The sequence below is a fragment of the Bubalus bubalis genome, chromosome 7, assembly GCF_019923935.1.
Source record: "Bubalus bubalis isolate 160015118507 breed Murrah chromosome 7, NDDB_SH_1, whole genome shotgun sequence".
NCBI lineage: Eukaryota > Metazoa > Chordata > Mammalia > Artiodactyla > Bovidae > Bubalus > Bubalus bubalis.
In genome coordinates this window covers 51090702-51105951 of record NC_059163.1, presented here as the reverse complement: position 1 = coordinate 51105951, position 15250 = coordinate 51090702, and the positions used below count along the sequence as shown (strand labels likewise).

At 42.0% G+C, this 15250-nt stretch overlaps 1 protein-coding gene across 7 annotated transcripts in view; it reads left to right on the top strand.

Moving 5' to 3' along the window:
* The window catches only part of ATP10D (ATPase phospholipid transporting 10D (putative)), a 124568-nt gene that overhangs the window by 85657 nt on the left and 23661 nt on the right, over window positions 1-15250 (top strand). For all 7 annotated transcript variants that reach the window (XM_044945900.2, XM_044945899.2, XM_044945903.2 and 4 more), the window contains 7 exons: window positions 262-868; window positions 1622-1728; window positions 4302-4428; window positions 6070-6254; window positions 9258-9567; window positions 12431-12507; window positions 13910-14035. In XM_044945900.2, the coding sequence (XP_044801835.2) occupies window positions 262-868; window positions 1622-1728; window positions 4302-4428; window positions 6070-6254; window positions 9258-9567; window positions 12431-12507; window positions 13910-14035 (1539 nt within the window). The remainder of the gene's footprint in view (window positions 1-261; window positions 869-1621; window positions 1729-4301; window positions 4429-6069; window positions 6255-9257; window positions 9568-12430; window positions 12508-13909; window positions 14036-15250) is intronic.

Here is a 15250-nt window from a genome sequence, read left to right as displayed (position 1 = left end):
TATCTTTTGCTATGAGCTGTCCGATTTCTTCCTAAACGGTTGTAGAAATTCACAGTGCTATCAACATTAGCACATCTTTTTCATAAGGGCTGCTTTTATTTTTATTAATTTTTTTGCAGCATTGTGCAAAACATGAAACAGTTTGCTATGTAAGGGAGTAGTAACTTTTCATTGTCCTTTTTGTCCCCTAGTTTGACTTCATAGTTGTTACCAACTGCTTTTGACTGTTTTATTGAGACCTTCTCATGTTATCTTTCTTAGGTCGGACTCTCTTCTCTGCGTGGAATACCCATTAAATCTTTGGAAGAAATTAAAAACCTCTTCCAGAGACTGTCTGTCCGAAGGTCGAGTTCACCATCTCTTGCCAGTGGGAAAGAGCCATCTGGAGTCCCAAACGCCTTTGTGAGCAGACTCTCTCTGTTTAATAGAATGAAACCAGCCTCACCTGTGGAGGAAGAGATCTCCCAGACGAGTGAGAGCCTCCAGGGCTCTGATGACTCAGCTTGTCCCACAGAAATTGAGAAACAAAACAGCGATGCAGGCATCGCAAATGGCAAGGTGGAAGCCCTCCCTGGACAGCCTTTGACCTCCAGCCTGTGTTATGAGGCTGAGAGCCCCGATGAAGCCGCCTTAGTGTACGCTGCCCGGGCTTACCAGTGCACTCTGCAGTCCCGGACCCCAGAGCAGGTCGTGGTGGACTTTGCTGCTTTGGGACCATTAACATTTCAACTCCTACACATCCTGCCCTTTGACTCAGTAAGAAAAAGAATGTCCGTGGTGGTCCGGCACCCCCTTTCCAACCAAGTGGTGGTATATACAAAGGGTGCTGATTCCGCAATCATGGAGTTGCTCTCTGTGGCTTCCCCAGGTGGGTTCATGCAGGTCTGAGAAAGAAGTGATGGGAAGGGCTTGGTGATCACAGGGCCACTCTCAATGATCTTGTAAAGGCAAACAAGCAGATCTGTGAGGATCCATCACACTTGATGAAGTAAGGGAAGTTGCCTAGGATTTGGTGAGAAAGCACCTAAGTTTTGGGGTTCCGTAGACCAGGGTTCAAATCTGTATTCTTTCTTTTGAAAGTAAGAATGTTGTGTAACTCATGGCAGAGGACACAAACATTTAAAACAATAGAAGTTACACTCAAGTATAGGGTTTCACAATTTTATATAATTCTTATGCAATATTAGGGTTCTCAAGTATAGTCTTTCACATTTTTACAAAAACAGATAACATTTGTCCATAGTATAATCTGCAGATAATGGATCAAAGGGATATATGCAATATATATGCATATATGCAATATATGCAGTGCCTCTGCTCAGAGCCTAGAAAATGGTAAGTGCTCGGTGGAAGACAGCCAGCAGCAGTATAATCATTGTTACTGTCATTATCACTGTTGTGGGAATGGTATTTGTATTAATTTGGGGGCCTTTTTCTCCCCAAGGAGAAAGGAACAAGGGAAAGATTTATTCTGAGGGGGTCCCTTTTATAAATGCACATTTAGGATTCAAAACTATGAGGCCTTTTGTTTGTTATGGATTAAGCTTCCATTATTAAAAAAAAAAAATGTCTATCATTGGATAAACTGGTAGGAGCACTTGTGTTTCGTCAATTATTTCAGATGGACCAGGTCTGGAAAAACAGCAGATGATGATAAGGGAGAAAACCCAGAAGCACTTGGATGACTACGCCAAACGAGGCCTGCGCACTCTGTGTATAGCGAAGAGGGTGAGGCTGCTTGGGGCACCCTCTGGCTTCCTTCTTTCCTGTGTTCGACCATCATTTAATGAAAACAAGCATGTACCTGATCCAGATATCTGAGAAAGTTCCTGGGCCAGTGGCTTTCTTTTCATATAGCTTCTTTATTCCTTATATATTAGTTGGTCAGAGTTTGTTCTCAAAGTATTTTGCCAGAAAAGTTTTCAATAGATTTGAGTATTTTCATTTGGAAACTGCAGTATGGCTGGGAATAAAAATCCCTGGATCCTACTCTCTGCTCTCAGTGCCTTGTAAATGTCATTCCTCTGTCTTGTAGCATTTTTAATGAATGAGGCCAGAGACTGGCCTTTATTTTCATCTTAGAAGTTCTTGATATTTTTTCCTTGTTTGCTTGTACATCTTTATCTGTAAATCCAGATAAATTCCCTAAATGTTATCTCAGTTTTGATTATTCTCTATGTAGAATAATCCTGAGACCTAGTTTTTCATTTCTACGTAAAAAATTATGTAATAAGAAAGTAGAGTTCCAAGAAGTGATTTGAAGGGTGTTACTACCAAAACCATCCCTGGGAACCTGGGAGAAACTGAGATACAGAGTCTTTTAAGAGTAAATTTGTCAAGTTTTTTTGTGCCCCTTGGCCAGTGGGGCATGGCTTTAGTACTGACCAAGTCCAGCTGCTCAGCTGTAATGTGTGCTATATGCTAAGTTGCTTTAGTTGTGTCTGACTCTTTGCAACCCTATGGACCCACCAGGCTCCTCTGTCCATGGGCCTCTCCAGTCAGGAATACTGGAGTAGGTTCCCATTTCCTTCTCCAGGGCATCTTCCTGACCCAGGGGTTGAACCTGCATCTTTTTATGTATCCTGCATTGGCAGGTTTTTTACCACTAGTGCCTCCTGGGAAGCCCACTCAGGTGTAATAAGCCTATGCAAAGCCTTACACCTTTAGATTCCCCTCCCTTATTAATAAGCCAAGACATGCCGAGTCCCATCCCTACAACTGTATCCCCAAATACACACCTCGGTAATGTTTCTTCCTTCCATGGAGATTGAGCTAGCTCATTGATGAGAGCCCTGGCAGGAGAAGATGGGGAAGTCTACTTAGGGTAGGGAAGGGGAGTCTAGTAAGGCCTAGGGCAAGGGAAGAATGTACTTATGGGGAAGGGAAGGGAGTCTGCTATCAAGATATAGCTAAGACTTTGTTCCTTGTTTCTTGTTCTTCAGTGTTTTATCTGTCAGCCCACACGGGAAGTACTGAAGGAGAACCAAGGAGGCTGCTCTTGCCAACTCTCTCTCTCCTCCATAACTACCTCCCACCCATTCTGTCATCCTCTCCCTCCCTGGCTCTGAGCCCTGCAGTTAATTTTTACTGTGTTAGAAGCCAGAGTGTCAATTTTCTGTCCTTCATTGTGAGCTCTAACTAGTAGAGAAGATGGAGAGAGATGTGTAGATCAAAGTATCCATTCTTTAATGGCTGTCCGATAATTCCTAAACAATAGAGCTCCTGAGAGAACTGCGGACTGAATTGGAGTCTTAACTGAATTGGAGACTGTAACTAGGTCCTGAGGCCAGTGCATGCATCTCTCATTTCTTTCCCAAATCCTAATTCTTGGGAACTGCCTTAGGGAAAGTAGCATATTTTATAGACTCTGAAGCACTTAATATCAGCTGCAAGGATAATCAAAAGCCTGTCTCACACATGGTTGTAAGAGTGAAGAAACCAAGATCAAAACAGAGCCTCTGCCTTTTCAGTGGAATGACTCTGTCCTAATAAAGATATAGCCCAGCAGATGTCAGATTCTCCCAAATCAAATTACCTTGTGGGCAAGAATGAGTAGAGAAATTGGCTCACCCCATCAACTCCATGCTGCTTTATAAGAATTGAAAGTAGATTTCTTCTCTATAGCAACCTGAAGACAAAGGAACATGTAGCATTGGTTCTTTCTCTAGGAATTCCACTTAATGTTTTGTTTGGAAGAGAGCTTTCTTGCTTCACTCATTTGGCTTCCTCTTTCTTTTAACCCCTATGAATAACTCACCCCAGAAACCAACCATCAAAAGAAATCAAAGGTGGGACTTTCCCAGTGGCCCAGTGGTTAGGACTCCAAGCTTCCAATGCAGGGAGTGATCCCTAAGTGGGGTAGGGAACTAAGATCCCACGTGCCACATGGTGCGGCCAAATGAAACAGTGCTGCCCTAGAGCTCTGTGACACCTGAAATTGAGTACCTAAGGCCACTTTCTCAACTGCACCATTGGAATCCCCTTGGATTTCACTTTCAAGTGGCTTCTTTCTCCTTTCTCTGTGCAGAGTTCCTGGTTTAATTAAATAGACTAACCCACTTTCATCTTATGAGTAGAATTTCCCAGAGATACTGAGCTACAGCGTTCATCCATCCTCAGGGTTTTACTAGTCTGATCACAGAGCTTGGGAGGTTTGCTACTGGATATGGTATTTGGACCTGGCCTAAGTGAACCCAGAAAGAGGTATACCTAAAATGAGCTCATGGTTTAATATTTTTCAAGGGTGGGTCTTGACAGGTTTATCACATAGCCTGCCTCATAGTTTTTTTTCCCCCCAATAGGTCATGAGTGACACTGAATATGCAGAGTGGCTGAGAAATCATTTTTTAGCTGAAACCAGCATTGACAACAGGGAAGAATTACTCCTTGAATCTGCCATGAGGTTGGAGAACAAACTAACTTTACTTGGTAGGTGGACTACAGTGTATTGTCTTAACGGATAATTTTTTTAAATGCTTAATGTCTCTGTATTAGTTATTTATTCACCAGTGCCTTTTTTTCCCCACTTTGATCCAATATATATATGTGGTTCTATCCACCCTGTCCAGTTTGATTTCTACCCACCTTCCAATCCTTCCCAGTCCATTTTCAACCATAGTAAACTTGACTTCATTTGTGGTAGGGTCAGGGTGATCATCCTTAAGATCATTTAACAATTCAACACTTAACATAGAGTATAAAGCTGAATAAATACCCTTGTTCAAGACAAGAAAGCTCGAGTTTCTTGCCAGGTATTGGATAAGGTTTTTTAATATATGTTGTCTTTTTGAATCCCACACTACAGATCTGTTGTATGTAGAAGAAACTTGGGGCACAGAGCAGTTTAATGACTTGTTCAGAGTCACAGTCTAGTCACCGGCAGAGCTGGGGAGAAGCTCAGAGCTATCCATCCCTCACTCTAGGGCCCGTATTCTTTATTGTGTGCCTGCAATTGGACTAAAAATTTTTTTCTCTCTCTTACTTTTTGGTTTCAGCTAAAAGTCGCACACTGACACCTCTTGTTTCAGATTGAACTGCACCCTAAAATCGCCTGGAGCAGTGCAGATAGTGCCAGTGCCTGCCCATGGAATCTGGTTCAGTTGGCCTGATGTGTGCCCGGGGTGTTTGAACTTTTCAAAGGTCCCCAAGTAGTTCCCAAGAGGCAGTCAAGATTGAAGAACACTGTTTTAGAGTCTGGACCTCTAGATACTAATATAAATGCTAACACACCAAAATACCAGTCTCTAAGCCCCATTCCTCAGGTTCAGAGAAAAGCAATGATCTGACTTGGTCTCTAGCCAGTGGAGTAATGATCTTCCTCCCAAGTCATTTCTCCATGACAGTGTAAATGGTCTATAATAGATCCACTTTTCCTCGTCTGCAGTCCCAAACTCAACATGCTCTGGGTTTAGTGCCAAAACTCATTTAGTGGCAAGATCAGGCCTGATTTGATAAGGCAGTTTAAAGTATTTATTATCCTAATTAGTGTGATTGTAATTTATAAGTTTTGCTAAAGAAATATTAATATGCTTGATTACCAGATATTATAAGATATGACACATGTACCATGTTACTTAAAAATCTGCAGAGCTTTTGAGTTCCAAAATATAGCTAGTCTCAGTTGTTTTAGAAAAGGAAATTATGGACTTACAAGTATGAAAGAGCATTAAAAATAGATATTGTGGGTTACTGACCAGAACATTCTTCTTTAAAAGCCTGTCTTTACCCTTGGGAATTATAGAATTATAGAATTATAAAACTGGGGAGTAAGTTTATATAAGTAACTGAGTGAAATCCCCTCAATCCCCCTAGAAGAAAGCTAGCCAGAAGGAGAGCAAGTGAGTTTGATAAACTCATTGATTGCTAAGGCTTTCCTCCCCCAGTATTACTTTTTTGTATATGATTTTGGTCTGAGGGGTCAACGTTTCATTTGGACCCCTTGAAGCTACTGGAGTGGTTTGCATAGTTCAGGACAGGATCAGCTAACAGATAGGGTTCCATCATAGTTTAGGCGGGCTTCAGCTGGCTTTTGTTTCTTACAAGCCCTATTGAACTCCGGTTATTTTCTAGGTGCTACTGGCATTGAAGATCGTCTGCAGGAGGGGGTCCCTGAGGCTATAGAAGCCCTTCACAAAGCTGGAATCAAGATCTGGATGCTGACAGGGGACAAACAGGAGACAGCTGTCAATATTGCTTATGCGTGCAAACTCCTGGAGCCGAATGACAAGCTCTTCATCCTCAATACTGAAAGTAAGGTATGTACCCTGAGATTAGCCCAGTCTCCTTTTTTTTTTTTTCAAAGCCAGTGGAATACTTGTGATTTCATGACTGTTAGGAGAAAGAAAAACCAATAACCATTAGCTCCATGATAATTAGTTCTTCTGTCCAGCAGTTGGACTTCCCTGGTGGCTCATTCGGTAAAGAATCGGGCCTGCAATGCAGGAGACTACCTGTAATGCGGGAGACCTGGGTTCGATCCCTGGGTCAGAAAGCTCCACCTGGAGAAGGAAATGGCAACCCACTCCAGTATTCTTGCCTGGAGAATTCCACAGACAGAAGGGCCTGGCAGGCTCCAGTCCATTTGGTCAGAGGAGTCAGACACGACTTAGCGACTATACTGCTACTACTATCCAGCAATGTAGCTTGTTTAGTTATTTTAAAGGCTTGGAAAATAAAATGATTCAAAGGAAAAAATTCCCATTAAAAGAATTTCCATTGTATTTGCTTTTCCCTTTACCCCCGTATTGAATTATCACTGAGTTGACCAGATTTAGCCCATGATGACAAAATAATGTCAAGCTGTGAGGCAGGCACCTACCTCCCTTTCAAGCTGAGGGGAAGTGATTTCTGGTGTAATCTTGTGAGTATTTTCCTGATAATTCTAAAATTAGGCTCAGAGGATAATCTTGCCCTCTAGTGGCAAATCTTATATAGTGCACCTGAGAATATCAAAAGTTGAAAGAACTTGAAGGGAAAAAAGTTTTTTCTTCTTTTTTAAGGAGAAGGAATTTAAAAGGTTTGGATTCAGCCTATATTTTCCAATACCCTCTGCCCTCAGCTCTGTCACTCATCTCTAACACAAATAATCTAATTAGTTAAACAGGCATTTTATTGAAGATTCTTAATACAGTGATAATAAGAATTTGTGCGTGTTGTATAATTTGCCTAGAAAACCTTCCTCCTTCCTTCCTAAGTTGTCAGACTCTATCAGTCATGTTCATTTTGTCATAGCAATCTGCCGCTCAGAAATTCTCTGGAACTTGTCACCCGGGTCATGTCTTGGGTCTTGGTCACAGGCTACCATGTTTGATTAGCCATGTTTTTATGGTCAGTCGTCAGTCAGTACCCAACTAGATGGTACATTTTGAGGGAAGAGAATTTTCCTTAATACAGACTTAGTTCTCCTTGGCAGTGGACAGTGGCTCAGGAACCTATAAGCAAAACTAGCAGCCAGATCCCAGTATCAGCTAGGGAGTTAGCACCAGAAAATGCCTGGTGATTTTAGTCACTAAAATGGATGTGCCCTTAAGTCTAGTAAGACCTGGATTCAAATGCTTAGCCTGCCAGTGACCAGGTATGTGACCTTTGGGAGTTAACCACCTGAGTCATTTTCCTTACCTGTAATTTGAGAGTAATCCCTATTTTATAGCATTGTTGTGTGTATTAAATGGGAAAATATAAATTATTTAATATGGCCCCTGGCAGATGTAAGGGCTCCCCTGGTGCTTCACTGGTAAAGAACCCACCTGCCACTGTAGGAGACGTGAGTTCGATCCCTGGGTTGGGAAGATCCCCCAGAAGAGAAAGTGGCAACCTACTCTGGTATTCTTGCCTGGGAAATCACCTGGACAGATGGGTCTGGCGGGCTACAGTCCATAGGGTTGCAAAAGAAGCGGACATGACTTAGCAACTAAACAGCACACAACAGGTTAATAGACATCTTGATTTTCAGTGACTACAGAGTACGTTGCCTTCCAAATGTACCATTTTAGTTTAACCAAACTCCAGAGGGTTTTTAAAGATAATTTTTTACTATTACATTTTGAGCCTCTAATGAGCATATTTGATTCACTGGGGACATTTGAGGTGTATGGGATCAGATTTGTACCCATGGTAAAGGTTGCCAGGTAGCTCCATTTTGAAGCTGAATCTCTTGTTTATTGTGTATCCATCCCTGTTGTTAAGTAAGGTTGTTAAGTCTTTGTTGTGTCCATGTGTGCCTACATATCCATACCTACTTATAATCTATTTTATTGTGGGTTGAGAAATACTTGATAAAACAACATTTGAAATAAGAGAAAATGGCCTCTGAGTGAGGGACTCTTTCCTGAATAAACTGTTTTAGACCAAGTGTAGAAACTTAAATGCACTGCTCTAGGCTTTTGTTTGTCTCTGTCCTTTGTGTCATTTGACACTGTAGTTTCTGGTTAAATTTATTGTTCTTGTTTTGAGTAGAATTCATCAATGAATATTTATTGAGTGACTAACTTGGTCCTCTGTTAGGCGTTATGATGGTTTCAAAAATAAATTAAAAGTGCTGTCTGTCTTCAGAGACCTTCCTACCAAGCCTGGGGTGAGGAGAGTGGAGGGGATTGTATGCAAACCAACTGTGAAGAGGCCTCTGAGAACAGGACCAGAATGTTAGCTCAGAGAGGGCGGGGACTTCTGGTTCATTGACTTGTCCCCAGCACCTAGAATTCTCAGTAAATAGTAAGTGAATGAGTGAATAAATGTGTTGAATCAAAAAGAAGAGAAAAATAATAATTACTGTTTTAAATTCTGAGTATTGTGCTTTACACTAGGAGCTTTGCGTGTATTATTTCACTTATTCCTCACAACAACTTTATAATGTAGACATTTGTATTTTTCAGATTAGAAAGTTTGAGGGTGAGAGAGGTTATATAATTTGCCTAAAGCCAAGCACATAGAAAATGAAAGAATGAGACCAGAGCACACTTGAAATTTATAGTTTGAGAAGTAAACTGCACAAATATTTGTAAACTGCACAAATACACAAATCTTACACCTATTTCTCAGTTGTATAGTTGGAAGTGAGATGTTCCTCATCTATTTATCCCCTTCCCACATACACACAGAAGTCTCTGCGGAAGAGCTGTGAGGTCTTCAAAAGGAACCTGTTACTCCCTCCCTGGGGTTGCCTGGATGCGGCAGATGTTAAAGAATAGCAGTGATAAATTTAGCTGAAAGTGGCCAGCAAGGGAGCCCGGAGGCTAAATGTCTGTGCCTCTTGTTTCAAGAATGCCTGTGAGATGCTGATGGATACAATTTTGAAAGAACTTCAGAAGAACCCAGCTTCTCCAGAGCAAGCATCGTTGAGTGCGAGTTTACACCAGCCTCCTCCCACCCTGCAGGGCTCAGGGCTTCGGGCTGCACTCATTATCACAGGGAAGACCCTGGAGTTTGCCCTGCAGGAGAGTCTGCAGAAGCAGTTCCTGGAGCTGACTGCTCGCTGCCAAGCTGTGGTCTGCTGCCGAGCCACGCCCCTGCAGAAGAGCGAGGTGGTAAAACTGGTTCGAAGCCACCTCCGGGTGATGACCCTGGCCATCGGTGAGTGGGAGTGGAACCCAGCCCCATGCTTCTCCCTTTCGTGTCACACCAAAAGCTGATTCTTCTGTTTGTCCTTTCTTCCGTACATCCCTTTGCCCTTCTGTGGGTCTGTCCTTCTCCTCCCTTCTTTTTCTCCATCCCCGACTGCCTCCCCGTTGCCCTCCATCACCTATTTGGCCCCCTGTTATGAATCAGGTGGTAGAGATGTGACATAGAAAACAACATAATAGGAGTCTGTGTTACATATCAGATCACCTGGGTTAGGAGGGTTATGTAGTTAAATGTAGACCTGATAAGTCCCTGAGTTCTACCTTCAAGAAAGTTAAACTCAGGAAAATTAACAATTCATTTATTCGTTCAACAACTGTTTATTGAGTGCCTTCTATGTACCAGGCATTTTCCTAGGCAGTGGAGAAAGACAAGTGTACAAAACCGACAAAGTACCTTTTCTTAAGGAGCTTACATCTAGGAGGAGGGCAATGCAGTAAAAAGTGAAACAAAACAAAAAGGTATAAAGATTTAAGATGTCAGATAGTGACAAGTGCTATTGAAAAAATTAAATCAAAGTCAAGGGATGAAGAGCATTGGGGGAGGGGGAAGGGGCTGCTATTTAAAATAGGTTTTTCAGAGATAGTCTTACTGATTAGATGGCGTGAGCAGAGACTTGAAGGAGATGATAAAGCAGCCATAGGAGATCTGGGTGGGGGGAAATTTCTGGCAGAGAAGACAGTGAAATGTCAGGATATGGACCATGCTCAGTGTGTCAAACCCAAAGCAGGTTGAGCAAAAGGAAGGGTCTTCTGCAGGTTAGTGAAGGGCAGAAACGTGGCAGGCAACCAGATCATGTAAAGTCTTGGAGGCCATTAGGAATTTTGGCTTTTATCTGTAGAGATAGGGAGCCACAGGAGGACTTTGGGCAGAGGAGGGACATGAGCTGCCTTAAGTTGAGAAGGGTCACATTGGCTACTGTGTTGGGGGTAACCACTGGATCACAAGGACACAAGGAAGACCAGTTGAGCAGCTATTGTAATAATTCAGGGAGAAGAGAACTGTGGATCGAGCCCAAGTGGGAGCAGAGGAGGTGGTGGGATGTGATCAGATAATGGACATGGTTTGAAGAAAGAGGTGGTGAAATTTGCTGATGGCTTGGATATGTTGAAGAATAGTAGGCGTCAAGGGGGAGGTCAAGGGTTTATCTCTAAGAATATAAAGGATGGAGCATCCATTTACTGAGATGGAGTCAGGGGAAGCAGGAGTTGGGTCTTACACACATTAAGTTTGAGAAATCCATTAGCTGTCAGCAGTGATGTTAGGTAGGCAGCTGGAGATAAAGTCTGAGATTTTAGCAGTGAAGAATTGGCTAGAGACATAAATTTGGGAATTGTAAGTCTAGTGATGGTATTTAAAGCCTTGATATTAGGTAAGATCACCAAAAATGAATATAAGTGGAAAAGAGAAACAGGGTGAGATTAAGTTCTGTGACACACCAAAATTCAGACATTAGCACAATGAGAACTCAGTCTTCCCTGATAGTCTCTGCTTCTACCTGGATTATTTTCAGTCTCAGGTAGCCTCTCCCCTCAGGATGCTGTTCTAGCCACTGAAAATTCCCACCTTTATATCTCATCCTATTAGCAACCTGAGAGAAATAATAGTACATGTTTTCAAGTTGCTGGAATAAAGTATCAGGGTTAGGGTGGAATTCTGTTCAACTGTCCTATTGAAAGAACATATAAATGAGTGAATTGTTCAAGGCTCTGGATCCGTATGTTCCTGAGGCTAGAGCCCTGGACATGTCATTTATGTCAATTAAGTTGAATCATGTACCCATCTCTGAACCAATCACTGAGGCCAGGGAACAGATGATGCTAATTTCCCCGGCTTATTTCAGTTGCCCATCCCAAATCTAGAGATTTGGGTTCATCCTAACAAACCACATGGACTCAGTCCCCAGGAAAAGGTAGGATACTTCATTAGAAAACAAGTAAAGTTTGCTGGGCAGCTGGGGACAACCAATGTTCATTACCAGTGGGAATGTAATAGCTCCTCCTAAGAAGCTTCCCCTGTGTTGAGACAAGGAAATCTGTAGGAACCGTAATAATATCACGTGACAGGTTTACTAGAGACACAGTCAGTGGTACTTGAAACCTAAGGAAGGGGCATCAAGAAATATGACGACTTCCCTGGTGGTCCAGTGGCTAAGAGTCCACCTGCGAATGCAGGAGACACGAGTTCAATCCCTGGTTCAGGAAGATCCATATGCTGTGGGGCAGCTAAGCCAGTGTGCTGCAGCTGTTGAAGCCCATGCTCAGTAGAGCCTGTACTCCAAAGAGAAGCCCACACACCGTAACTAGAGAGTACCCTTGCTCACTGCAACTCGAGAAGGCCTGCACATAGCAACAGAGACCCGGCATAGCCATAAATAAGCAAATAAATAAGTATTATTTAAAAGTAAAAGGAATATGAGAAGGATTTCCCAGAGGAAGGGATATCTAAGCTGAGAGAGCAATTAAAATCGAGCAAGGTGGGGTGGGGGTGATGAGGGCAGTGTTATAGGAATAGAGGAACACGAGGTGCAGGGCTAGAAGAAGCAGAGTATATCTGGGAAATTGGAAGTAGAGTGAGTGACACAGACAAAGGGGAGGCTAGCCCAGGTAAAGGATTTTCAAGTAGTACTGATTTGGAATTCTTCTGATGGCAATGGGATGCCACCTTGAATTCCTGCTTAGCCAGTTTCCAGGTAGCTTGGAGACATGGGATAAACCTTGAATGATTAGTTTGATGGCTTGAGAGGCTGCTACTGATTTGCAGTTTGCATCTTTTCTTTGGTCCTCATCTGTTTCTCTTCTCCTGTCTCACGAAGGTGACGGTGCCAACGATGTCAGCATGATTCAAGTGGCAGACATTGGCATTGGCATCTCTGGGCAGGAAGGCATGCAGGTGAGTAGATGTTGCACACCCGAATACCATAAACTTGACCTTCCCATCCAAAGGCAGCCTTTTCCACGGTCACATCTCTGTGGTAGAGTGAGGCTGTCTGCAGCTAGCTCAGAAGTGAGTGACAGGGCATTTATCCATTCATTCGCTCAGTGATTATTTACTGGGTGAGTATTATGGTATTTTCCTGGGTAATTTTAACTCACTTGTTCAGTTTTAAAAATATAACGTATCTAAATCATAAGAACATATGTGTTATCTCTGCAATAACTATGACTTGACACTGAGAGCTACTGAGGATTTGAATAAAAGACCTGAAGATCCTAAAGAGAGACGGAGATGCGAAGAGGAGATAGGAGAGGATGGGGGAGGAGTGACTGCCAGTTTTCATGTGTGCATGTGTATGCACTGGATAGTGTTGTAGGCACAAAATTCAGGTAGAGGCTTGGACAAAAGACTGCTTGTCATGATTGGAGCAAGTACTGTCAAAAGAAAGTGGGCTGTGAGGCTGAGGGTTTCCTGAGAATTGTAAATTATGATGTCTTTACAAAAGATGAGAAATTCAAATACCTCCTTCGCCTGCCGTGTTATTAATAGTCACGTGAAGTCATAACTGTATGCTTTTATATTCTCTTCATTGAGGAGAAGCAAATGCTCCCTCAGAGTTCTTTCTGAGGGACCTGCTTTCTAGGGAAAGCACACTTGCCAAAACTACATCATGAATAATAGACCAGAGAGAAGTCTTGTGTCATGGGATCATGTTGGAAAGCTGAGTGGTAACTCCAGGCAACCCATTAAGGCTCTGTATGCAGGCGTTTTTGCTTGTTTGGAGAGGGGTTTTTTTGTTTTGTTTTGTTTTGTTTTTGGTGGGGGCGGGGGTCTGCATGTAAGGCTTAAACTACATATTTTTAAAAATTTTTATTTAAGTATAGCTGACTTACAGTGTTATGTTAGTTTCAATTTTATAGCAAAATGAATCAATTATACATATACCCAACTGTTTTTAGATTCTTTTTCCCACATAGGCTATTACAGAGTATTTAGTAGAGTTCCCTGTGCTGGGCAATAGATCCTTATTAGTTATCTATTTTATATATAGTATATATATCAGTCCCTATCTCCCAGTTTATCCCGGTCCCCTTACACCCTGGTAACCATAAATTTGTTTTCTACATCTGTGACTTTGTTTCTGTTTTGCAAATAAGTTCATTTGTACTTTTTTTTTTTTTAGATTCCCACGTATGTTTGATATTTGCATCAGATGGCCAAAGTGTAAATCACTGTGTGATTTACTACATTTAAACCACATTTTTACCAGTCTGAGCCTGCTGGAGGTCAGGCTGCCATGCTATGTCTGTTCTAACATGTTCTGCTCAGGGTGACATTCTCTCCGTTGTCCCCACAGGCTGTGATGGCCAGCGACTTTGCTGTTTCTCAGTTTAGACATCTCAGCAAGCTCCTCCTTGTCCACGGGCACTGGTGTTATACCCGACTTTCCAACATGATTCTGTATTTTTTCTACAAGAACGTGGTATGTAGCTCCAGAGAATTCATTCTTTTCCCTGTGGCCCTTCCTCTCCTGCTGGTGTAAGGGGTGAAGAGGGAGGGCCCGACGTTAAGCTTACTTTGCTTATTGATGTTTGGGAAGCAGCCAGGATGACTCCTACTGTCTTACCAGGAATAATCTGCTATGTTTCAGCAGCTGACAGCAAATTGCTAGGCTTGTCCATCTGCTAGCATTTTCTATTCCCTATGCATTTAAATTCAATTAAACCCTGTCTGATTCACTTAGAATCCAATTTTTGACCTGCTGTAAAATGATTGTGACAAGCAGAATTATGAAATGTTTAATGCTGTCTGTCAGTAGAGAATGAAAAGGTTTGCTTCCGTGTTACAGGAGATTACTAAAAAAAAAAATCTGTTGTCCCTAATGGATGTCCCATGTGGTATGTTGAAGATGCAGATACAAATGAAATCCTAGGATAGTGCCTTAGCCTATAGAGCTGGCTAGTACCACTAGATAAAGAATTCTATGGCAAGCCTGTAAAATGTGTTTGTACTTGGTAGCTGTAATTCTGAAAAGGGCAGAATTTGATTAGTAAGCATCTTGGCTTTTAATCTTCAACTTATCACTTAAATTTCAGTTTCCTCTTTTATAAACCCATGTTGACCTTAGGTTGCTTCACCTGAATCCCTTCTTAGTGGGATGATTAGGTAAAATGTCATGATTTTCAACCAAATTTATTCTTGGTCTTTTAAGTCCATATGTAGCAAGTTAGTAGTAAACAAAAATTAACATCACTATTGAAATACCATCTTTAGGGAAAAGATGACTTTGGGTCATTTTTAGATCTGTGCATGTGTGTGTGTGTCTATCATCAGCAGGAACATTTTTTTTTTCTTCTAGCACAGTGAACTTTTCAGGAAGCTCTTGGTACTTTACTAATTAGAATTAGCACACTTAGTCACCAGAGTACATCATGCAAAATGCTGGGCTAGATGAAGCACAAGTGGAATCCAGATAGCCAGCAGAAATATCAATAACCTCAGATATGCAGATGATACCACCCTTACACAGAAAGCAAAGAAGAACTAAAGAGCCTCTTGATGAAAGTGAAAGAGGAGAGTGAGAAAGTTGGCTTAAAGCTCAACATTCAGAAAACTAGGATCATGACATCCAGTCCCATCACTTCATGGCAAATAGATGGGGAAACAGTGTAAACAGTGACAGACTTTATTTTCTTAG